The sequence below is a fragment of the Oncorhynchus mykiss genome, chromosome 12 (assembly GCF_057628025.1).
Source record: "Oncorhynchus mykiss isolate SJ-2025 chromosome 12, ASM5762802v1, whole genome shotgun sequence".
Lineage (NCBI taxonomy): Eukaryota > Metazoa > Chordata > Actinopteri > Salmoniformes > Salmonidae > Oncorhynchus > Oncorhynchus mykiss.
The window spans coordinates 55,937,501-55,963,045 of record NC_143033.1 but is presented as its reverse complement, the minus strand read 5'-3'; the positions used below and the strand labels follow the sequence as shown (position 1 = coordinate 55,963,045).

The 25,545-nt window shown below is 48.1% G+C and overlaps 1 protein-coding gene across 16 annotated transcripts in view; it reads right to left on the bottom strand.

Moving 5' to 3' along the window:
• Window positions 1-25,545, bottom strand: part of LOC110537795 (actin-binding LIM protein 3) — a 128,677-nt gene that overhangs the window by 38,969 nt on the left and 64,163 nt on the right. For all 16 annotated transcript variants that reach the window (XM_090192806.1, XM_090192807.1, XM_036937825.2 and 13 more), the window contains exons 3-9: window positions 22,991-23,174; window positions 9,456-9,568; window positions 6,667-6,793; window positions 6,225-6,318; window positions 4,045-4,132; window positions 1,076-1,134; window positions 714-785 (exon numbers count right to left, since the gene is read on the bottom strand). In XM_090192806.1, the coding sequence (XP_090048932.1) occupies window positions 714-785; window positions 1,076-1,134; window positions 4,045-4,132; window positions 6,225-6,318; window positions 6,667-6,793; window positions 9,456-9,568; window positions 22,991-23,174 (737 nt within the window). The remainder of the gene's footprint in view (window positions 1-713; window positions 786-1,075; window positions 1,135-4,044; window positions 4,133-6,224; window positions 6,319-6,666; window positions 6,794-9,455; window positions 9,569-22,990; window positions 23,175-25,545) is intronic.

The window sequence follows — 25,545 nt, the reverse complement described above, 5'->3', positions numbered from 1 at the left end:
GGCTACCCTCACGTATCTGAAATTGCATGATCAACTGAAAAGCATACAGTTACTTACTGTGTAACTATGGTAATAGAGCTAAATGTGGAATCATGTGGAAATATGTAGTTCTGACTATTCTCTTCATGAGGTGATGATATTAAAACCAAATAGTTCTAACATTTATTTAACAATCCCCTTGAAAACGGCACGTGGTTGTCAATGGTTTTGTGCGGAGCCGGGGTTCTCCTTGCTCCCCAGCAGCCAAATCGAACGCTTGGCACCGTAGTGTGACGTTTTATTGATAATTTAAAGGACCTCTTTAGGCTCAGCACACACTCAACTCAACGACAGCAGATGTCTCTAAACAAGATCTTTACCATGGTTGCTTTCCTCTACAGTGGAATAAATAGTATACCGAATGTCAGCTTCACAGTGCAACAGTCAACAATGGAGAAAGTATGTGAACCTACTTTAAACATACATCAATAATACATTGGATATAACAAACACCGTTGTCTCAAACAGACATACAAACACCTGAAGCACTTGAAGCAAACCATGACATAAACACACAACCGCACATGGTGGACTGTCGAACCATGTGAATGACTGATGGCTCTGAGTGACAGGTCCTGCAAAGGGGGCTACGCCTCCAAGACAGGCTGGCAGCCAACAGAAGGTGTACATGTAAACAAGTAACCATGGCGATGCCTTGGCGACAGACTACTCACACAGATGACGCGGCTCGGGGAACCGATGCTGGAGCCAGGGGGGGAAATGGAGGCCTCAGAGGTACGTCTTAACTGTGGGAACAAACACACACGCACACACGCGCACCATGTGTGTCAGAGTAAGCCTGCAGAGGCCAACACCCCTGCATTTACCTCCGATCCTCTCCCTACCGCGAGGCTACGTGATTATACCCCCAGCCTGACAATGTCATCTTAGTCCAAGAATAGGAACGCGAGGGATTCAGTTCGGACTAAACTGCAGGAGTTTCTAGGCGGATATAGTAGTGTAATAGTGGCGTTTTATAGTTGAGGTCAAAGTGTTACTAACAGGAAGGGAGACAGAGACACAGGGTTCTACTCACCCTGAGTTTCCTCTCCAGCCGTGCTGCTTGTTTACACATGGGATGCCACACCTCGGAACCTGTAGCGGGGACACATCCGCAATCAAACATATGGCTGAAAAAAATGAAAAATAACTTCATTCATTCCACCACACAACAGCTATTGCAATTACAATACTGTAAAACCACCGGGGTGCTTTTCATTATTGAAGACTGGAGTAGAAGGCCACAGTTCTTCTGAAGCTCACAGCTCAGAAATGTTTTTACAGTGTCTCGTGTTCGTAAACTTTTTAACACACACCGATCAAACGCATGTGTCAGTAGATCAGCACTTCTCAACAACAGCCATACATCAAAGGTGACCTAGAGTACATATCTGAGAGAGGCTTGGAAGCTGAAGTCGTAACTCTCCCTCTCTCTTTTCCCTCTCTCTCCCCTTCCGCTCTCACTCTCTCTCTCTCGCCCGCGCTTTTTCACACACACGCGCACACACACACGTGCGCACACACACACACACACACGCACACGCACACGCACACACACACACACACACACACACACACACACACACACACACACACAGCGAGATAGACTAAAATGTTATCTCATTCTAGTTCTTCCTGGGAGGGATGGAAACACTAAACCACTAATGTCATGCTCCTCCTCAGTACTCCTCAGTGCATATTAACAAATAATGATAATGAGAGAGTACCAGGTACTTCCTCTCATACATCCGGTTTCCCCAGGCTCTAGGGCGATACACCACTGTTACTGTACGCGGGACTGAGTGGCTGCCTGCCTGGATATCACGTTCCACATCAGAAGCATTGCGGGAAGCCGGTACAGAATGCAGCATTTGGCCTCCAGTCAATTCAATTAGGATGTCATGCTTACAATCTACAGTTAATATCAGTCCTATAAATCGAGCACAGCCATAGATAGGCCTACAGCACGATCTGTGGGAATCAATAGTCCACCCACCATGCATTTGACGCTCAACAGCACCTAGGCCTATCTCCCTCAATCGATAGTTAGACCCCTTCAAAACTTCCTGCATGAATGTTGTGAGAGGAAGTCTCCTCCCCAGGTTTCCTAACACAACCTCGGTAACCCTAATTGTGAATGAAGGGTTACAGGAAATATATCTAATTCGCATCAACTTAAATGCATTAACCTTTTACAAAAATGCATTAAACTTTAAAAAACAATAATAATAAAGAATGCTTTTCAACCCACTTGGGAAATAGGTAGAAATACTGTAGCTACACTATCTAAATAGCTAAACCTGAGAGGTAGCAGCCTTCAGGCAGAGACAAATCAGAACAAAGGCTCCATAGAATGTTTTTTTTCTTCTTCACAAATTCGAAATGACAAAGTATCATTGGCAGCCGATGCTGAATTATTTGACACAATTTACATAAATACACCGTGCACAAGAAAATCATCAACACAATAAAAACTACAACTTAAAATAGATATATTTCGGAAAACCGTCAGTGCTGAGGGTAAGACAGGAGTGGTAGTCCATAGCTTAATGGTTGAGCAGCATTGTCACGTATGGCATCGTGCTGCTTTGGTCGCGCTTGTTTCTGCACCTGATGGGTTTCAACATTGTTGAGGACCGGGTAACACGACGAGAGATGGAGCTGTGTTCGGGGACAGCACTTGGTGGTAGGGGGCCGGATTGAGGAGGGTCTTTGCAAACTCTACGTTCAGGTTTTCCCGATATGTTTGCAGGGAGGGCAGATTGGGGCAGCTGTAGCCGTTGTATTTTATGCCCAGTATGATAGCTAGAATTTTGTTGGATAATTTCTTCTAACACCTGAAAGGCTTCTTTCTACCTCCAGCAGGTTAAAGGAAAACATATTATGCGTTTTGCATCATGTGATGCAAAATGTATCATACCGGCTGTATTTCTGTGTTTTGAAAGTTATATACTGTATCTTGAAAAACTTTTTTGCTGACATTCAAATCATTTAAGGACTATATACAATGGACTAATGAAACAAATACCAAAATATAGTTTTTGGGTGGAATTTTCCTTTAATGTTGTTGAGGAACTTTCAGTGTTGCACAGCTGGGCCGCTTGCTGCGGTGTTGACATATGTAGTGAATATCAGGGGCAGAAGCAATAGGGGAGGCCGGCCACATGGCATGCTCTGTAGGATCAATCTCTACCTTTAACAATTTGCCACTTCTCAGTCCAGCCATGCCGTCAGAGTGTGTTGGATTGATTCACTGGCCTTTGTTATGTGGCTGGTAATTGAGTAGCTCCCTGAGCCCCGATCACTCAGCCCTCCTTGATGCCCCCTCTTAAATTAACCATCCAGGGGAAACATAACCTTGGGGGCTGCATGCGCTTGTGTTACAATATGCTAATGTTGTGTGTTAGCAGTCTCGCCGTGATTCAGAGTAGCATGTTAATAATGTGGAGTAGCATGGGTTAGCATTGTCTGATTGTCTGTGCACTACTTTTGACCAGTAGTACCCTATATAGAGAATAGGGTGGCCTCTGGGACAAAGACTGCATATAATGATGGAGCTAACGGGCGATGAGAAGCCAGGCAGACCACTTTAACCTTCTTCACAGTGAGCTATAGTAGCTGAACAGAGTGTACTGTATTGAGTGGCCATCAGAGGCTCTGTAGAAGAGTCAGTTAAGGCCAGTCTATTCAATTATGTACAGTATCGCTGTGATCAATAATGGTGGGAGACTGTTTATGAAACTGTCATAATTCAAACTAATGGCAGGCCAACTGAGGAGTTTGACCTATTCAACCTATACTGAGTTTTGGAAGTGCATGATGTCTGGAAATCCATTTTAGAGAATGGATGTTACTTTGTGTTATTTTAGGGAAGGGTTATTATCACCCAAGAGCAAATTACCACTGAATTGCACAAGTGAATAGGGCTCACCATCAAAGTGCATTAAAGTTAATGATACAGCACATCATGTTATTATCGTCGACAGGAAAAGAGCCTTTACTTACCTGTAAGGTACATCTCCTCTCCTTCTGTAAACATCATCTGACAGCGGGAACAACGGGCACAGGTGGGGTGGTAGTGCTTTCCTCCTGCCTGAGAGACAGAGAGAGAAAGAGAGACAGAGAGAGAACGAAAGAGAAAGAGGGGGAGAGAGGCAGAAAGAGAGAGGGAGAGAGAAAGAGGGGCAGAGCGAGAGGGAGAGAGAAAGAGGGGCAGAGCGAGCGGGAGAGAGAGAGCGAGCGAGAGAAAGAGAGAGAGAGAAAGAGAGAGGGGGCAGATAGAGAGAGGGGCAGAGAGAGAGAGGGGCAGATAGAGAGAGAGAGAGAGAGAGAGAGAGAGAGAGCGGGGCAGAGAGAGAGAAAGAGAGAGAGGGGCAGATAGAGAGAGGGGCAGAGAGAGAGGGGCAGATAGAGAAAGGGGCAGATAGAGAGAGAGAGAGCGGGGCAGAGAGAGAGAGAGAGGAGAAAAGAGCAACCAGTGAAGAACAAACACCATTGTAAATTCAACCCATATTTGTTTATTTATTTTCCCTTTTGTACTTTATCTATTTGCACATCATTATAACACTGTACATACTGTAGCCATACTATGACATTTGAAATGTGTCTATTCCTTTGAAACTTGTGAGTGTAATGTTTACTGTACATTTTTGATTGATTATTTCACTTTTGTTTATTATATTTTTCCCATGCCAATAAAGCCCTTTGAATTGAATTGAGAGAGAGTGAGAGGGAGGGAGGGACGAAGAGAGAGATCAAGAGAGAGAAAGAGTGAAGGAAAGAGAGAGGGAAAGAGAGAGGGAAAGAGAGTGAGAGAAAAAGGCATCATTGGGAGTGGATTTCAGAAGATATAAGATGGTTCCAGCCCAGGTGATTTAAGGCGCGGAGGTGAGAAGATGGAAAAAGAGAAAGAGGAGAAAAGGCATGTAAGTGATGGATGCTACTCAGACACAGCTCCAGTAATTGGACACTCAAATTCCACTCTCTTCCAAAGCAATTTCATAATCACTCAGTGATTAAGTCCGTTTCAATTAGCCACTGTGTGGCCAAGGTGTGCCTTTCACAATGTCGTATACACACACGCCAGTAGATTCAAAGTTCACAGACTACTCATAGAAAATGACAGGCACATCTGATCCGGTGCAGAGAGGAGAAGATTCCAGTATTTTACAAAATGTCCCTCTAAAATGAAATGTCATTTTAGCAGAGCAGATATCTGTTTAGTGTATATTGCATATTCTACAGTCGCCTACAGAAAAACACAAAACGAGCAGCACCAATACACCCATTACGCTTCTCTTTTGGGACTGAAATGATTCTGGATGGATTCTAGCAGTAAGACAAAGAACCTCAATCATCACATACAAATACAGTATAGCGCTACAAGTTTAAAACAGTTAGTTCGAACACCACAAAGAGATGGAAAGCGTGCCAGTTGAGTCATCTTGGATCATTTGTGTGTGTGTGTGTGTGTGTGTGTGTGTGTGTGTGTGTGTGTGTGTGTGTGTGTGTGTGTGTGTGTGTGTGTGTGTGTGCGTGTGTGTGTGTGTGTTACAGTGTCCCACCTTAAGGTGCAGGGGTTGTCAGAGGCCCTCATGTTTAGCCATGATGACAGAGCATTAAAAGCCTCTCTATTTTTAGAGCCGTGACGGCACGCAGTCTGAATACATTTGCTCTCTTGTCTGCACTCAGCGCATTCAAGGAGCCTGGATTGATTTCAACTCAAAAGCACTAATCACATGCATGGACATTATGACTTGCAATGATGGTGTCATAGTGTTTTGTTCATTTGTATTCTTTAGTATGATCTCTAAGAAATACCAGAGTACTTTACTTATTTAATGTGGTTCATATCAAGAGGACAAAACAAGAGGTTGATTTTCACTTCCCCTCTATGTCTGTCAACGTTTGTTTCTTTAAAATTAGATCCGATGCCAAGATTTCAAAACTGCTGTCTCGTCTGTGAGGTAATGAATAGGCACGATACACACTTAATGAAAAGATTGACGCTGATGTCTCATTCATAAATCAACGCTTTGTGGTGAAGTTTGTCATTGGTTTATAATTAGTGAGCGGTAGGAAGCAGTGTGAGATGAGGTCTCAGATGGTCGGTCAGGCAGACAGGCAGACAGACAGGCAGGCAGACAGACATACAGACAGACAGACATACAGACAGACAGACTCACCTCAAGCACTCTGCCACTGATGTATCTGATACAGGTTGCACACTGGATGCCAAACTGAGCGTGGTAGTCAGTCTCACAGTACGGAATACCATCCCTGAGAAAACACACACACACACACACACACACACACACACACACACACACACACACACACACACACACACACACACACACACACACACACACACACGCACACACAGAGATAAACACACACGCAGTACAGTCAGTAGCTAGTCTTTTTTTCAATTAGTCAAAAGACACAATGATAACAGTCCATTATAACAGATGGACACAGTCCATGGATGGCATGTCGCGGCTATGTGTGCAGTAAATGTGCAGTGCAGTATACATGTATGTAGGAAGATTCTTCTGTTTACTATTGCTATACTATATACTACTAGTACTTTACTGGTATTGTGATGTTACCACAGAGTGCACCTACTTGCTGATGTACTCCCCGGTCAGCACAGTGTCACAGGTCTGACACTTGAAGCAGCTGACATGCCACTGCTTATCCAGGGCCAGTAGGGACTGTCCATGTTTGATCTCCTCCTTACAACCCGCACAGTCTGAGAGAGAGAAAGAAAGAGAGAAGAGAGAGAGAGAGACGCCTTTTTAAATATTTCATACACCACTGAATTCACATTAAAATAAGCCTCCAATATGCGAGTGTGCTGGTGTGGGGATGTGAGATGGAGGGAGGGAGGGAGGGAGGGAGGGAGGGAGGGAGGGAGAGGGAGGGAGAGAGAGAGAGAGAGAGAGGGAGAGAGAGAGAGAGGGAGGGAGGGAGGGAGGGAGGGAGGGAGGGAGGGAGGGAGGGAGGGAGAGAGAGACAGACAGAGAGACAGAGAGAGGGAGAGAGACAGAGAGAGAGAGAGAGAGGGAGAGAGAGACAGACAGACAGACAGAGAGACAGAGAGAGAGAGAGATTGAGATGAACAGAGAATCAAAGTGGAAGAGCGGCAAGATGGGGCTAAAACAACATTGAACCAAACATGTATTCTCTCCGGTAAGGAATCACAAATGTGCATCAGATCGGATGTGATGTACTATCCAGTACAGATACAGTCTAGAGCATCAAGTAGCTCTACTGGAGGCTGTGGGTGTAGTGAGTGGAGGATAGGAGTGGGCAGAGAGGAGCAGAGCAGAGCAGAGGGAGTTATGGCAGACAATGATTCATGGCCGTGATGGGGGAAGGATGAATTTATTGTCATTAATCTTGCCCTGGAGGCAAAACTGCATTTTAAACCTAACCCTAACCTTAACCACATCGCTAACCCTAATGCCTAACCTGAAATAAATTGCTGTTCTAATCCATTTTTACGATATAGCCAATTTTGACTTTGCAGTTGGCCTCTCTAGCAGAAATCGCTCAGTTCTGCCTCCAGGGCAAGATACATGACAGTAAACGTTGGAAAAGGGTCGGGCTCCCATTTGTGATCATTTAAGCTCGACGTCTCGTCTGTCCCCCACTCCTGCTCTCCTCCCAGAGAGAGAGATGGAGAGTCCTACTCCAAACTCACCTACACTGAATGCATCATCCTTTACACTCCACAAACATTCGGTCATGCCTGTACATTTTTCACACTCCAGTCTCAGGTCACAACGGACACACCCAGGGCTCCTCAGTCCTCATTTGATGTGACTCTGTTGACTGCTGTACGGGCTGTTTGATTAACAGGCGTTTCTCACCACTCTGGCTCAGTGCTGTTTGTCAGGGCTACTCTGCCTGGCACATCCACACCCATACTGAGCGTTTAACACTCTGGCTGTTCTCAGATAAAACCGGATCTTCCAGTTAATAACCATAGGGAAATGGCTTTGCTGGACAGGCGGGCCGTATTTCCACCTGGTGACACATGGACAGGGCAGCCATCTGGACAGGGCAAGGTGGCCAACACAACACCACTCCCTCAGGGCAGGTAGGCACTGTACCAGTCCGCCTGGATCCTGGGAGACTCAGTTCAAATACCTTATATTGCCAGTCAAACTAAGGCAGACATTATCATCTATTTTAGGTCATAACCGTGGGATATTGTGTCGACAATTTCATTTATTCATGTCTTATAGATAGCCATTAAAACAAAAAACACCAGATGCCGAGCAGGGAAGTTGTTTCGTAATCAAAGCTCCCATTCATTTAGGTCATTTTATTTATTTATTTAACCTTTATTTAACTAGCCAAGTCCGTTAAGAACAAATTCCTATTTACAACGACGGCCTACCAGGAGCCCATGTCTGCCTGATCGCACTGTGACTGGAGCTGGAGCTATATCAAAGCATGTGTCTGTTGCCAGGTAGATTGATAGCAGTCATTTGCAGATGAGAGATATTATTGATTGATGTGATATGTGATATCAAGCCCGTCACCCACTTAGCCCTGTAGTGTGTCCGATGTACATCATGAAATCTCTACACACAACTCAATGAAGATTTAATGGGACTGTAGTAGTGGGGTGATTAACATGATTAACAACCGTATGCACTGGTTATATGATGGGTGGGGGGGTCCTACTGTATGTTGAGATCTGGTGGGGGGGGGGGGGGGGGGGTCCTACTGTATGTTGAGATCTGGTGGGGGGGTCCTACTGTATGTTGAGATCTGGTGGGGGGGTCCTACTGTATGTTGAGATCTGGTGGGGGGGTCCTACTGTATGTTGAGATCTGGTGGGGGGGTCCTACTGTATGTTGAGATCTGGTGGGGGGGTCCTACTGTATGTTGAGATCTGGTGGGGGGGTCCTACTGTATGTTGAGATCTGGTGGGAGGGTCCTACTGTATGTTGAGATCTGGTGGGGGGGTCCTACTGAATGTTGAGATCTGGTGGGGGGGGGTCCTACTGTATGTTGAGATCTGGTGGGGGGGTCCTACTGTATGTTGAGATCTGGTGGGGGTGTCCTACTGTATGTTGAGATCTGGTGGGGGGGTCCTACTGTATATTGAGATCTGTTGGGGGGGTCCTACTGTATGTTGAGATCTGTTGGGGGGGTCCTACTGTATGTTGAGATCTGGTCTTTGCATCTCCTGTATGTGCTTTTGTCGCAGATGAATCTACAGATACTACTATTGCATCAGAAATTCATGAGGTCATCATCAGGATATAGTGATTCCACTGAGAGGTGCGGTGTGCTGGAGCCTTGTCCTATGGGACCATTGCTGTATGACACTGAACGTGTTAAGTCCAGCTGAGGACCAAGTGTTATGAGAAGGTTATTCTGATATGGAGACTTACGGCTGGGTCCGTGGATCTTGACCGGCTCGCTGCTGACCAGCGAATGAGAGCACTGCTGACAGACACACTTCTTCCCACAGAAGGTCACCCTATCTCCGATAGGGAAAGGCTTTCTGGGAGACAAGACAAAAGAAGACATCAGACATGTATTCTGCTGAACCTGTAACATCATACAGTACGTATACTGTGTAATGACAGCTAGGCAATATTATTTCACACAACGGCACATTTTGTGTTTGGTAATTTTTCATAATGTACTTGTTTTGGTGGTCCAATTATAATACATTTAGTAAATTCTTCCTTAAAAAAAACGCTCAAAATAAATCCATGAGAAAATCCTGAAGTAGGCTTGTGTCCTTTACAGGGGGCGCCATATTTGCTTTTGTTCAACAATGACAGTGAAATCCAGGGTCTTGCCGGAGGACAGAGCAGAGACGACTACAGCCCAGCAGTGGTACCGTTCTATACAGCCATTCTGGAAGTGTTTGCTAATGTATCACTAACTAACTACCCAACACTGAACAGCTGAGCAATGAGACTAATGATGCTTTGATGTGACTGAAGAAGATTAGACGTGATTATTCCCGCATGCATTTGGGAATCTATTATGTTTAGAAAAGGTTTCTAAAAATAAAATAAAAAACCTTTGAGCAGAGGGCGCTTCATTTGGTCAAGGAGGGCAATGTGATTCTCTTTAGTAGCACATGAGAGAGAAAAGGCATCAAAGGCAAGACCTCCGTTCTAATCGCATTCATACTGATTAGGAGGTCACTCTCCATGGAGACACACACACAGACACGCTCGCACATGAAAGAGCGAGGACGGAGCCCCTTTCCAAAATATTCATCAAAACAAACATCTTTAGCCAGTGGATAAAGGAAGTCATGCAACATTTAAAAGCAGAGAAAATACATTATTCCGTTAGAGGATCTGCAATTAAATATGATAATCTGCCAAACTTTCTTATCCTTTCTAGAAGGCATGGACGCAGCTAATTTCATAACTTATTAAACAAACCCAAATAAGAATTGATATCATTATTTGCACTTGTATTTTCTTTACTTTATGTTTGTTTGTTTATTTTTCTGGTATTAGTGTGGGGCTCTGTTAGAGCATGGGGGATGGGGTGGGGCTCTGTTGAAGCATGGGGGTAGGAGCGGAGCTCTGTTGGAGCATGGGGGTTAGGGTGGGGCTCTGTTGAAGCATGGGGGTAGGAGCGGAGCTCTGTTGGAGCATGGGGGTTAGGGTGGGGCTCTGTTGAAGCATGGGGGGATGGGGTGGGGCTCTGTTGAAGCATGGGGGGATGGGGTGGGGCTCTGTTGAAGCATGGGGGGTTGTGGTGGGGCTCTGTTGAAGCATGGGGGGTTGTGGTGGGGCTCTGTTGAAGCATGGGGGGTTGTGGTGGGGCTCTGTTGAAGCATGGGGGGATGGGGTGGGGCTCTGTTGAAGCATGGGGGGTTGTGGTGGGGCTCTGTTGAAGCATGGGGGGATGGGGTGGGGCTCTGTTGAAGCATGGGGGGTTGTGGTGGGGCTCTGTTGAAGCATGGGGGGTTAGGGTGGGGCTCTGTTGAAGCATGGGGGGTTGTGGTGGGGCTCTGTTGAAGCATGGGGGGATGGGGTGGGGCTCTGTTGAAGCATGGGGGTAGGAGCGGAGCTCTGTTGAAGCATGGGGGTTAGGGTGGGTCTCTGTTGAAAAATGGGGGGTTGTGGTGGGGCTCTGTTGAAGCATGGGGGGTTGGGGTGGGGCTCTGTTGAAGCATGGGGGTAGGAGCGGAGCTCTGTTGAAGCATGGGGGATAGGGTGGGGCTCTGTTGAAAAATGGGGGGTTGTGGTGGGGCTCTGTTGAAGCATGGGGGGTTGGGGTGGGTCTCTGTTGAAGCATGGGGGGTTTGGGTGGGGCTCTGAAGTATGGGGGGTTGGGGTGGGGCTCTGTTGAACATTGGGGGGTTGGGGTGGGGCTGTGTTGAAGCATGGGGGGATAGGGTGGGAAACTGTTGAAGCATGGGGGTAGGAGTGGAGCTCTGTTGAAGCATGCGGGGTTGGGGTGGGGCTCTGTTAGAGAATGGGGGGTTGGGGTGGGGCTCTGTTGAAGCATGGGGATAGGGGTGGAGCTCTGTTGGAGCATGGGGGTTAGGGTGGTGATATGTTGAAGAATGGGGGGTTGGGGTGGGGCTCTGTTGAAGCATGGGGGGTTGGGGTGGGGCACTGAAGTATGGGGGGTTGGGGTGGGGCTCTGTTGAACAATGGGGGGGTTGGGGTGGGGCTGTGTTGAAGAATGGGGGGATAGGGTGGGGCACTGTTGAAGCATGGGGGTAGGAGTGGAGCTCTGTTGAAGCATGGTGGGTTGGGGTGGGGCTCTATTGGAGCATTGGGGGTTGGGGTGGGGCTTTATTGAAAAATGGGGATAGGGGTGGGGCTCTGTTGAAGCATGGGGGGTTGGGGTGGGGCTCTGTTGAAGAAAGGGGGTAAGGGTGGTGCTCTGTTAGAGCATGGGGGGTTGGGTGGGGCTCTGTTGAAGCATGGGGGGATGGGGTGGGGCTCTGTTGAAGCATGGGGGGATGGGGTGGGGCTCTGTTGAAGCATGTGGGGTTGTGGTGGGGCTCTGTTGAAGCATGGGGGGTTGTGGTGGGGCTCTGTTGAAGCATGGGGGGGTTGTGGTGGGGCTCTGTTGAAGCATGGGGGGATGGGGTGGGGCTCTGTTGAAGCATGGGGGGTTGTGGTGGGGCACTGAAGTATGGAGGGTTGGGGCTCTGTTGAACAATGGGGGGGTTGGGGTGGGGCTGTGTTGAAGAATGGGGGGATAGGGTGGGGCATTGTTGAATCATGGGGGTAGGAGTGGAGCTCTGTTGAAGCATGGTGGGTTGGGGTGGGGCTCTATTGGAGCACTGGGGGTTGTAGTGGGGCTCTGTTGAAGCATGGGGGGATGGGGTGGGGCTCTGTTGAAGCATGGGGGGTTGTGGTGGGGCTCTGTTGAAGCATGGGGGGTTAGGGTGGGACTCTGTTGAAGCATGGGGGATTGTGGTGGGGCTCTGTTGAAGCATGGGGGGATGGGGTGGGGCTCTGTTGAAGCATGGGGGTAGGAGCGGAGCTCTGTTGGAGCATGGGGGTTAGTGTGGGGCTCTGTTGAAAAATGGGGGGTTGTGGTGGGGCTCTGTTGAAGCATGGGGGGTTGGGGTGGGGCTCTGTTGAAGCATGGGGGTAGGAGCGGAGCTCTGTTGAAGCATGGGGGTTAGGGTGGGTCTCTGTTGAAAAATGGGGGGTTGTGGTGGGGCTCTGTTGTAGCATGGGGGGTTGGGGTGGGGCTCTGTTGAAGCATGGGGGTAGGAGCGGAGCTCTGTTGAAGCATGGGGGTTAGGGTGGGGCTCTGTTGAAAAATGGGGGGTTGTGGTGGGGCTCTGTTGAAGCATGGGGGGTTGGGGTGGGTCTCTGTTGAAGCATGGGGGGTTTGGGTGGGGCTCTGAAGTATGGGGGGTTGGGGTGGGGATCTGTTGAACATTGGGGGGTTGGGGTGGGGCTGTGTTGAAGAATGGGGGGTTGGGGTGGGGCTCTGTTGAAGCATGGGGGGTTGGGGTGGGGCACTGAAGTATGGGGGGTTGGGGTGGGGCTCTGTTGAACAATGGGGGGGTTGGGGTGGGGCTGTGTTGAAGCATGGGGGGATAGGGTGGGGCACTGTTGAAGCATGGGGGTAGGAGTGGAGCTCTGTTGAAGCATGGGGGGTTGGGGTGGGGCTCTGTTAGAGAATGGGGATAGGGGTGGAACTCTGTTGGAGCATGGGGGTTAGGGTGGTGCTATGTTGAAGAATGGGGGGTTGGGGTGGGGCTCTGTTGAAGCATGGGGGGTTGGGGTGGGGCACTGAAGTATGGGGGGTTGGGGTGTGGCTCTGTTGAACAATGGGGGGGTTGGGGTGGGGCTGTGTTTAAGAATGGGGGGATAGGGTGGGGCACTGTTGAAGCATGGGGGTAGGAGTGGAGCTCTGTTGAAGCATGGTGGGTTGGGGTGGGGCTCTGTTGAAGCATGGGGGGTTGGGGTGGGTGTCTGTTGAAGCATGGGGGGTTTGGGTGGGGCTCTGAAGTATGGGGGGTTGGGGTGGGCCTCTGTTGAACATTGGGGGGTTGGGGTGGGGCTGTGTTGAAGCATGGGGGGATAGGGTGGGGCACTGTTGAAGCATGGGGGTAGGAGTGGAGCTCTGTTGAAGCATGGGGGGTTGGGGTGGGGCTCTGTTAGAGAATGGGGATAGGGGTGGGGCTCTGTTGGAGCATGGGGGTTAGGGTGGTGCTATGTTGAAGAATGGGGGGTTGGGGTGGGGCTCTGTTGAAGCATGGGGGGTTGGGGTGGGGCACTGAAGTATGGGGGGTTGGGGTGGGGCTCTGTTGAACAATGGGGGGGTTGGGGTGGGGCTGTGTTGAAGAATGGGGGGATAGGGTGGGGCACTGTTGAAGCATGGGGGTAGGAGTGGAGCTCTGTTGAAGCATGGTGGGTTGGGGTGGGGCTCTATTGGAGCATTGGGGGTTGGGTTGGGGCTTTATTGAAAAATGGGGATAGGGGTGGGGCTCTGTTGAAGCATGGGGGGTTGGGGTGGGGCTCTGTTGAAGAAAGGGGGGATGGGGTGGGGCTCTGTTGAAGCATGGGGGTAAGGGTGGTGCTCTGTTAGAGCATGGGGGGTTGGGGTGCGGCTCTGTTGAAGCATGGGGGTAGGGGTGGAGCTCTGTTGAAAATTGGGGTAGGGATGGAGCTTTGTTGGAGAATGGGGGTTAGAGTGGGGCTCTGTTGGAGCATGGGGGGTTTGGGTGGAGCTCGGAAGTATGGGGGGTTGTGGTGGGGCTCTGTTGAACAATGGGGGGCAATGGGGGGTTGGGTGGGGCTCTGAAGTATGGGGGTTGGGGTGGGGCTGTGTTGGAGCATGGGGGCTTGGGGTGGGGCTCTGTTGGAGCATGGGGGGTTGGGGTGGGGCTTTGTTAAAACATGGGGGTTGGGGCTTAGTTGAAGCATGGGGGTTGGGGTGGGGCTCAGTTGAAGCAAGGGGGTTGGGGTTGGGCTATGTTGAAGCATGGGGGGTTGGGGTGGGGCTTTGTTGGAGCATGGGGGGTTGGGGTGGGGCTCTGTTAAAGCATGGGTTTGGGGTGGGGCTCTGTTGGAGCATGGGGAGTTGGGGTGGGGTTCTGTTGAAGAGTGGGGGTATGAGTGGGGCTTTGTTGAAGCATGGGGATAGGGGTGGAGCTCTGTTGGAGCATGGGGTTAGGGTGGGGCTCTGTTGAAGCATGGGTGGTTGGGGTGGGGTTCTGTTAAAGCATGGGGGTATGAGTGGGGCTTTGTTGAAGCATGGGGATAGGGGTGGAGCTCTGTTGGAGCATGGGGTTAGGGTGGGGCTCTATTGAAGCATGGGGGGTTGGGGTGGGGCTCTGTTGAAGCATGGGGGGTTGGGGTGGGGCTCTGTTGAAGAATGGGGGGGATGGGGTGGGGTTCTGTTGAAGCATGGGGGTATGAGTGGGGCTCTGTTGAAGCACGGGGTTAGGGGTAGAGCTTTGTTGGAGCATGGGGGTTAGAGTGGGGCTCTCTTGAAGAATGGGGGGTTGGTGGGGCTCTGTTGGGGGTTAGGGTGGGGCTCTGTTGAAGCATGGGAGGTTAGGGTGGGGCTCTGATGAAGCATGGGGGGTTAGGGTGGGGCTGTGTTGGAGCATGGGGGGTTGGGGTAGGGTTCTGTGGGAGCATGGAGGGTTGGGGTGGGACTCTGTTGGAGCATGGGGGTTGGGGTGGGGCTTTGTTGAAACATGGGTGGTTGGGGATCAGTTGAGAATGGGGGTTGGGGTGGGGCTATGTTGAAGCATGGGGGTAGGGGTTGGGCTCTGTTGGAGCATGATGGGGTAGGGGTGGGGCTCTTTTGAAGCATGGGGGGTAGGGGTGGAGCTCTGGTGGACCATGGGGGTTAGTATGGGGCTCTGTTGAAGCATGGGGGGTTGGGTTGGGGCTGTGTTGGAGTATGGGGGTTGGAGTAGGGGTCTGTTGGAGCATAGGGGTCTGAGGTGGGGCTCTGTTGAAGCATGGGGGGTTGGGGCTCTGTTGGAGCATGGGGGGTTGGGGTGGGGCTTTGTTGAAGCATGGGGGGTTGGGGTGGGGTTGGGTGGGGCTTTGTTGAAGCATGGGGGGCTGGGGCTCAGTTGAAGCATGGGGGTTGGGGTGGGGCTATGTTGAAGCATGGGGGGTTGGGGTGGTGCTCTGTTGGAGCATGGGGGGTTGGGGTGGGGCTTTGTTGAAGAATGGGGGTTGGGACTCTGTTGGAGCATGGGGGGTTTGGGGTGGGATTTTTGTTAATCATGAGGGGTTGGGGCTCATTTGAAGCATGGGGGGTTGGGTTGGGACTGTGTTGGAGTATGGGGGTTGAAGTAGGGGTCTGTTGGAGCATAGGGGTCTGAGGTGGGGCTCTGTTGAAGCATGCAGGGTTGGGGTGGGGCTTTGTTGAAGCATGGGGGGTTTGGGTGGGGCTTTGTTGGAGAGTGGGGGGTTGGGGTTGGGCTCTGATGAAGAATGGGGGGTTAGGGTGGGGCTCTGTTGGGGGGTTTGGGTGGGGCTCTGAAGTATGGGGTTGGGGTGGGGCTCTGTTGGAGCATGGGGGGTTGGGGTAGGGGTCTGTGGGAGCATGGAGGGTTTGGGTGGGGCTCTGTTGGAGCATGGGGGTTGGGTTGGGGCTTCGTTGGAGCATGGGGGGTTGGGGTGGGGTTGATGCGGTAGGGGATCTTATATTTTTTACCCTCTACCTGATGGTATGTATAATCTTTAAAATGAGAAATAAAGGGCCTCCCGAGAGGTGCAGTGGTCTAAGGCACTGCATCGCAGTGCTTGAGGCATCACTACAGACCCAGTTCTGATCCCAAACTGTGTCGCAGCCTCGTCCGGGATAGGGGATTGTTTGGCCGGCCGGGAAGTCCTTGTCCCATTCCTCTCCTGCGGCTCCTTGTGGCGGGCCAGGTGCATGCACGCTGAATTTGGTCACCAGGTGTACGGTGCTTCCTCCGACACATTGATGAGGCTGGCTTCTGGGTTAAGCGAGCAGTCTGTCATGAAGCAGTGCGGCTTAGCAGGATTGTGTTTCGGGAGGACGCATGGCTCTCGATCTTTGCATCTCACGAGTCTGTACGGGAGTTTCAGCGATGGGACAAGACCATTTTGATATCAGGAAATTGGAGGGAAAAAAATGTAATAAAAAATGTTTTTAAAAAAACGCCATTTGCACATTTCTCTATCACCGTGAAAAGGTATGACAAACTCTTTCAAATGTAGGCCTGTCCGAACCGTAGCAACCTAAATTGAAGACTTATGCAAATGTAATAGGTTGTGAGACAGTGACACAACTAGCCTATATAAACAATATTGCTATGTAGACAACCTGCAAAGAAAGGCGCCAAGACAAATGATTCTTAACAAAACAGAGAAAAGACACATGGAGATACTAAAGCAGACAGCATGGGTATTTAGGGCTACAACTCAAAAGGCAAATCCCAACCTCTGCTCTGCATTCATTATACGCACGCACGACTCCCACATGCATGTATGTTTGAGCACACACGCACACACACACACACACACACACACACACACACACACACACACACACACACACACACACACACACACACACACACACACACACACACACACACACACACACACACCATCTCTTTGGTGTGTTGTGTGCTGACAGGGTGGCCCTGTGGGCTTCAGTGGTAATATCCGGTGACAGGGAGGCTCACAGAGATATCCACCCTCCCTGGAGTCATGATGGGCCATTGGATAGATCCTGTATCCAGCCACACGGCAGCCAGGCATGCAGGGGAATATGCGTCACACCCGCTTGGCCACAGCAGCTAAACTGGGCCAGCAGAGGTGATCTTCATGCTGCACATTGAAACAAACATACCGGGTTCGTCCCAAATGGTGTCCTATTCCCTAGATAGTGCACTACTTGTGACCAGGGCCCATTTGGGATGCAGGCGCTGTTTCAAACATGCTGAGGACGAGGCAGTGTGCTATGAACGACAGACAATACTGTCCAATGTACTTGCGTAAACAACGCATCCTACCCCCTACATAGTGAAGTTTGGGAGAAGTGGGGATGATCTGTGGTTGATGATGAGTGTTTTACGTGTAGTGACTGTTGACTGCATGAGCGGAATGCCAGCTCCGCTGCCGCCACCGAAAGCTAAGAGTCAGCATCTCTAGCAGGGCAGGCAGAGCTATTAGGGACATTTTTGGTAAAGATTAATGACCCTTAAACATGGACTACTCAGTAGCATCATTCAATATAATTTACTGGTTCACTAGCCAACTGATGGTGGTATATTCCCTATCACCTTGCATATCACTGTCAAGCATGTGCCCAAATTACATCTCATAACACCATTCAGTGTCAGGTCAGCATGTAATAGCATTGAACTACAGATTGCAAACAGTGCAAAACACATTCATTAACATACACATCTGTGCACCATGGGACATACACACACAGCCATGTAAGCAGTAGTGCCCTCAGCCTATCAGGGCCCTAGGTGGGGAGGTTACTGTGGGTCAGACTCTAAAACCCACCCCAGCGCTGGTGCCACCTGCTACGGCCAGCTGCCACCGTGCGTGACCCCCTGCCTGCCCAGACCACCTGGGCATTCCATAGTACAACACAGCATGCCACCTACACCAACCAACCAGACCCAGGTCTGCCTTGGCACACAACACAGAGAGTCTAGATCAGAGAGAGACACGACAGTTGAGAGTGTGGGTGTTTGAACAATAACAAAACAAATAACATAATAAATCAAATAAAAATGAATAAAATGGCTTAGAGGAAACAATTCAGGTCAAAATTTCAGCGGAGCTGGGGTAGTAGGTCAACTTGTTTCAGTAGGGTATGTATGTGTGGGGGTGGGGGTGGTGCATGTGGCTTCACTTGTATGTGGTTATTTGTGTTGTACAGTCGTGGCCAAAAGTTTTGAGAATGACACGAATATTCATTTTCACAAAGTCTGCTGCCTCAGTTTGTATGATGGTAATTTGCATATACTCCAGAATGTTATGAAGAGTGATCAGATGAATTGCAATTAATTGCAAAGTCCCTCTTTGCCATGCAAATGAACTGAATCCCCCAAAAAAGGACCAGCTGACATCATGTCAGTGATTCTCTCGTTAACACAGGTGTGAGTGTTGACGAGGACAAGGCTGGAGATCACTCTGTCATGCTGATTGAGTTTGAATAACAGACTGAACGTTTCAAAAGGAGGGTGGTGCTTAGAATCATTGTTCTTCCTCTGTCAACCATGGATACCTGCAAGGAAACAAGTGCCATCATCATTGATTTGCAGAAAAAGGGCTTCACAGACAAGGATATTGCTGCCAGTAAGATTGTACCTAAATCAATCATTTATCGGATCATCAAGAACGTCAAGGAGAGCGGTTCAATTGTTGTGAAGAAGGCTTCAGAATGCCCAAGAAAGTCCAGCAAGCGCCAGGACCGTCTCCTAAAGTTAATTCAGCTGCGGGATCGGGGCACCACCAGTACAGAGCTTGCTCAGGAATGGCAGCAGGCAGGTGTGAGTACATCTGCACGTACGGTGAGGCGAAGACTTTTGGAGGATGGCCTGGTGCCATGAAGGGCAGCAAAGAAGCCACCTTTCTCCTGGAAAAACATCAGGGACAGAATGATATTCTGCAAAAGGTACAGTGATTGGACTGCTGAGGACTGGGGTAAAGTCATTTTCTCTGATGAATCCCCTTTCCGATTGTTTGGGGCATCCGGAAAAACGCTTGTCCGGAGAAGACAAGGTTAGCACTACCATCAGTCCCGTGTCATGCCAACAGTAAAGCATCCTGCGACCATTCATGTGTGGGGTTGCTTCTCAGCCAAGGGAGTGGGGTCACTCACACTTTTGCCTTAGAACAAAGCCATGAATGGAACACAGCCATGAAAGAATGGTACCAACACATCCTCCGAGAGCAACTTCTCCGAACCATCCAGAAACAGTGATGAACAATGCATTTTCCTGCATAATGGAGCACCTTGCCATAAGGCAAAAGTGATAACTAAGTGGCTCGGGGAACAAAACATTGATATTTTGGGTCCATGGCCAGGAAACTCCCCAGACCTTAATCCCATTCAGAACTTGTGGTCAATCCTCAAGAGGCGAGTAGACAAACAAAACCCACAAATTCTGATAAACTCCAAGCATTGATTATGCAAGAATGGGCGAAAATTAGTCAGGATGTGGGCCAGAAGTGAATTGACAGCATGCCAGGGCGGATTGCAGAGGTCTTGAAAAAGAATGGTCAACACTGCAAATATTGACTCTTTGCATGAACTTCATGTAATTGTCAGTAAAAGCCTTTGACACTCATGAAATGCTTGTAATTATACTTCAGTGCAAACTTTGTGGAAAATAATAAACTTTTGGCCACGACTGTACATACTGTGCACATATTACTACTACCATATGCAAAACGGCCTCTCTCTCTCTGGGCCATGCTGCTGCAGTGTGTGTCTGGCCTCACTAACATCCTCCTGCTACTAAATATCCCGAGTCATCTCAACCAGTAGACCAATATAGAAGAAACCACAAAGTCGTCAAAAACCCTCTAAAGACTCTGAAACAATGACAGTGAACCACACAATCAGAGAGAGGGCTTTTGACATTGTAATACCCCTGAGGTCTTAGATTCCCAGCATGACAAGCAGAAACAAGAGGCTGCATGTCCCTTTCTCTCCTCTAAAGAACACTCCCTCACTGAACTGTTCCCTGTCTTCGAAGATCTGATGAAGATCTGATGAAACATCTGATCATTTCTTTGTTTTCTGATTATGCTGATTTCTCTTCTTTATCAATTTTATTCAGCACTGATTACATGCCAGCATCCCCAATAAAACAAATGATTCACTACTTTCCTCCACTCGTTGCCTCCATGGTAAACTCAATAATTTTATCAACCATGATCCAGCACAACGTTGGCCTCCGATGTGCATCGAAGGGCCAGCAATGATCAATGTGGTGGATATACTCTACATAAACTCAGCAAAAAAAGAAACGTCCCTTTTTCAGGACCCTGTCTTTCAATGATAATTCGTAAAAGTCCAAATAACTTCACAGATCTTCATTGTAAAGTGTTTAAACACTGTTTCCCATGCTTGTTCAATGAACCATAAACAATTAATGAACATGCACCTGTGGAACGGTTGTTAGTTCTTGGCGCACCCATCCCTAAATTGCAGAGCGCCAAATCCAAATTAAATTACTAAAAATATACAATTTTAATGAAATAAATATAGCAATATAGCAAAACACAGCTTAGGTTGTTGTTAATCCACCTGGCGTGTCACATTTCAAAAAAGCTTTTCGGCGAAAGCTAACCAAGCGTTTATGTAAGGGCATCTCTCTCAGCAGACAAAACATTCGAAACAGCTAGCAGCAAAGTAGATTGGTCACGAAAGTCAGAAAAGCAATAAAATGCATCGCTTACCTTTGATGATCTTCGGATGTTTGCACTCATGTTCCTTTTGTTCCATAAAGATTATTTTTAGATCCAAAATACCTCCATTTGGTTGGCGCGTTATGTTCAGAAATCCACAGGCTCGAGCGGTCACGATGGGGTAGACGAAAATTCCAAATAGTATCCGTAAAGTTCGTAGAAACATGTAAATATTTTTTTATAATCAATCCTCAGGTTGTTTTTACAATAAATAATCGATAATATTTCAACCGAACTGTAGCTTTTTCAATAGGAGAGAGAGAAAATGTCTACTCCAAGCTGCTCGCGCATGCAAAACTCTGCTGGCACGCAGCCATCCACTGACGCGATGTGATCTTTCTCGCTAATTTTTCAGAATAAAAGGCTGAAACTATGTCTAAAGACTGTTCAGACCAGGAATCTGGTTGATATCCCTTTAAATGGAGGGAAGGTATGCAATGGAACAGGGAGCTTTCAAAATAGAAGGCACTTCCACTTTGGATTTTCCTCAGGTTTTCACCTGCAATATCAGTTATGTTATACTGACATACAATATGTTGTGTTTTATATCCTAATCTGACAATTATATGCATATTCTAGATTCTGGGCCTGAGAAATAGGCAGTTTCAAATGGGTATGTTTTTCATCCAAACATCAAAAAACTGCCCCCTACACTCAAGAGGTTAAGACACTAACAGCTTACAGACAGTAGGCAATTAAGGTCACAGTTATGACAACTTAGGACACTAAAGAGGCCTTTCTATTGACTCTGAAGAACACAAAAAAAGATGCCCAGGGTCCCTGCTCACCTGCGTGAACATGCCTAAGGCATGCTGCAAGGAGGCATGAGTACTGCAGATTTGGTCAGGGCAATAAATTCCTATGTCCGTACTGTGAGAAGCCTAAGACAGTGATACAGGGAGACAGGACGGACAGCTGATCGTCCTCGCAGTGGCAGACCACGTGTAACAACATCAGCACAGGATCGGTACATCCGAACATTACACCTGCGGGACAGGTAAACGATGGCAACAACAACTGCCCGAGTTACACCAGGAACGCACAATCCCTCCATCAGTGCTCAAATTGTCCGCAATAGGCTGAGAGAGGCTGGACTGAGGGCTTGCAGGCCTGTTGTAAGGCAGGTCCTCACCAGACATCACCGGCAACAATGTCGCCTATGGGCACAAACCCACCATCGCTGGATCAGACAGGACTGGCAAAAAGTGCTCTTCACTGACGAGTCACGGTTTTGTCTCACCAGGGGTGATGGTTGGATTTGCGTTTATCGTAAAAGGAATGAGCATTATACCGAGGCCTGTACTCTGGAGCGGGATCGATTTGGAGGTGGAGGGTCAGTCATGGTCTGGGGCGGTGTGTCACAGCATCATCGGACTGAGCTTGTTGTCATTGCAGGCAATCCCAACGCTGTGCGTTACAGGGAAGTTATCCTCCTCCCTCATGTGGTACCCTTCCTGCAGGCTCAACCTGACATGACCATCCAGCATGACAATTCCGCCAGCCATACTGCTCATTCTGTACGTGATTTCCTGCAAGAGGAATGTCAGTGTTCTGCCATGGCCAGCGAAGAACCCAGATCTCAATCCCATTGAGCACGTCTGGGACCTGTCTGATCGGAGGGTGAGGGCTAGGGTCATTGCCCCCAGAAATGTCTTGAAACTTGCAAGTGCATTGGTGGAGTGGGGTAACATCTCACAGCAAGATCTGGCAAATCTGGCAAATCTGGTGCGGAGTGCGGAGGAGATGCACTGCAGTACTTAATGCAGCTGGTGGCCACACCAGAAACGGACTGTTACTTTTGATTTCAACCCCCCCCCCCCACCCCCTTTGTTCAGGGACACATTATTCAATTTCTGTTAGTCACATGTCTGTAGAACTTGTTCAGTTTATGTCTCAGTTGTTGAATCTTGTTATGTTCATAAAGATATTTACACATGTTAAGTTTTCTGAAAATAAACGCAGTTGACAGTGAGAGGACATTTCTTTTTTTGCTGAGTTTGTGTGTGTGTGTGTGTGTGTTTCTGCACGGTACCTACCTGCACATGCTGCAGACAAAACACTTGGGATGGTAGGTACGCCCCAGCGCCGAGACCACCTCCCCTGTGATGAAGTCTCCACAGCTGTCACACTTGGTACCGTAGAGGCGCTGGTAGTCCTCTGAACAGATGTACTCTCCTCCCTTCTGGAAGAAACCTGAACGAGCCAGGTCACAGCCACACACTGGAGACACACAGGGACAAAGAAGTGAGATGCTAAGAAAGACAAAAATGGTTAAAAGATTGATCAGGCTGTATATTTACAATAGAGGAAAAAGGAAGAGCAAAATGCACAGTTAATCGGTAATCAAAAGCCTGGTAAACACTAAGTACACATTTCCAACAGTACAGAGTAAACTTGGCTAATAGCCTACATTGCAAATAGCATGAGCACACAACATGTTTGGACAAGCAGTGATCCTCATGCAATTGTACACTACAGTGCCTGATAAACAACTTGTTCTACAACGGGTTGCTCAAAACAAGCATTGTGATTGTTTGAGACGTGTTCTAAGCCATTCTGAAAAACCTATTTAGCACGGGTAGGCATATGACACAAAAATGGGCATCTTGTTTTCTCTGTGCTATCTGAATTGTAATTTAACGAACACACTAAGAACCTTAAAGATCCATCGGAGCGAGACATGACGAACATGACATGGTTGCAAACGCTCCGGCCTTCTATCTACATTCCAGGCGGGTGGTCTCCGCGGATGACAGTGTGGTACAGCCGAGAACCAGTCGGAGTTAACACACTGGGATCCAAGGTTTGTTGTACAAATAAGTCAGCCAGGTCACCCGTGATACAAGCTAGTATTTGATGTCCATCCATGTCTCAGGATGTAGGGAGATGACGTGGAAACGGGCCACTATGAGCAACAGAGTGTGCTGTTATCTTCAAGTAGGTTTCGGTTTTGCTTGGCGTTGTGGACGAGGATGTGGGATAGGTGTAAGCATCTGCCTCCGATCGTAAAGGCTGCAAGTTCAAAATCAGCTATAGAAAGTTGTTTTTGATATTTTAGTTTTAAGCCTATCCCAAACCTTAACCATTCAGAGTTAAAACTTTTTATGGATAGGGGGCAGTATTTTCACGTCCGGATGAAAAGCATGCCCAAGGAAAACTGCCTGTTACTCAGGCCCAGAAGCTAGGATATGCATATAATTGGTAGACTTGGATAGAAAACACGCTAAAGTTTCGAAAACTGTTAAAATAATGTCTGTGAGTATAACATAACTGATTTGGCAGGCAAAACCCCGAGGACAAACCACCCAGGGGAAAAAAATTGAGGTCATAGTATTTCCCAATGGTTTTCTATGGGAAGCCCTATTTAAAAGGAACCTGGTTGCAGTACCTATTGCATCCACTAGATGTCAGTCTTTAGAAATTGGTTGATGTTATTCTTTTAGGATCTTTTTAAGTGTCACTCCATGTGGACTCTGCTGTTTGGTGCGTGTGAACTGGAATGCGCTTCATCTTGTTTTTATCTGGTGTCGGAAACAGTTTATCCCGTCTTAAATTTTATAGATTATTTACGTTTTAGGATACCTGAGGTTGGATTAGGAACGTTATTGAGAAATGTTTGGACCAAGTTTACAAGTAACTTATTAGATACTTTGTAGTCATGTTGGGCGAGTTGGAACCGGTGTATTTCTGAATCAAACACCAAATAAATTGACATTTTGGGGATATAAAGAAGGACATTATCAAACAAAAGGACTATTTGTGATGTTTCTGGGACATTTTGGAGTGCTAACAGAAGAAGATCTTCAAAGGTAAGGCATTTATTATATCGTTATTTCGGACTTTTGTGTCGCCACCTGCCTGGTTGAAAGTGATTTCATGTGTTTGTATGCGGGGCGCTGTCCTCAGATAATCGCATGGTCTGCTTTCATCGTAAAGCCTTTTTAAAATCTGACACTGCGGCTGGATTAACAAGAAGTTAAGCTTTATTTTGATGTATTACACTTATATTGTCGTGAATCTTGAATATTGATATTTCTGTAGTTTGAATTTGGCGCTCTGGATGTTGTGAAATCGATCCCGCTAAAGGGATTGGCGCGCGAAGGGATCACTAACAGGTTAATGACTAATATTTAGAATTTTGAGGTAACGCCTTTACCTTAAACACTTTTGACGTTTGGAACAACTTTGAAATGTTACATTTGAGAAACATGGGTCTAATTCTGACTTGAGGCTGTGACAGCTGGTAGAATAGGTAGCCTACATATTTTGATATTAGAGCTAAGACACTATATTAGTTCTCAAATCTTGTTGAGTCCAAGTTACTTATCTTTCTCTCTCTCTCCCCTCTCTCTCTCCTCTCACTCTCTCTCTCTCTAGGAGGTCGGAACACAAAAATACACAAACCACTCCATCATAAGCATCACCATCCGGCAGCTGTCTGATGCTGACCTGGAGGTCATAGAGATCATGACCAGGGCGGAGAGCTACTGAACCCCTTCCCTGGACAGCGGGAAAAGATGGAGCAACATCCTGACAGGTTCCGACTCCAAGAACCAACCGCCCGTTCCAGCTAAATGGCAGTCTGCTGACG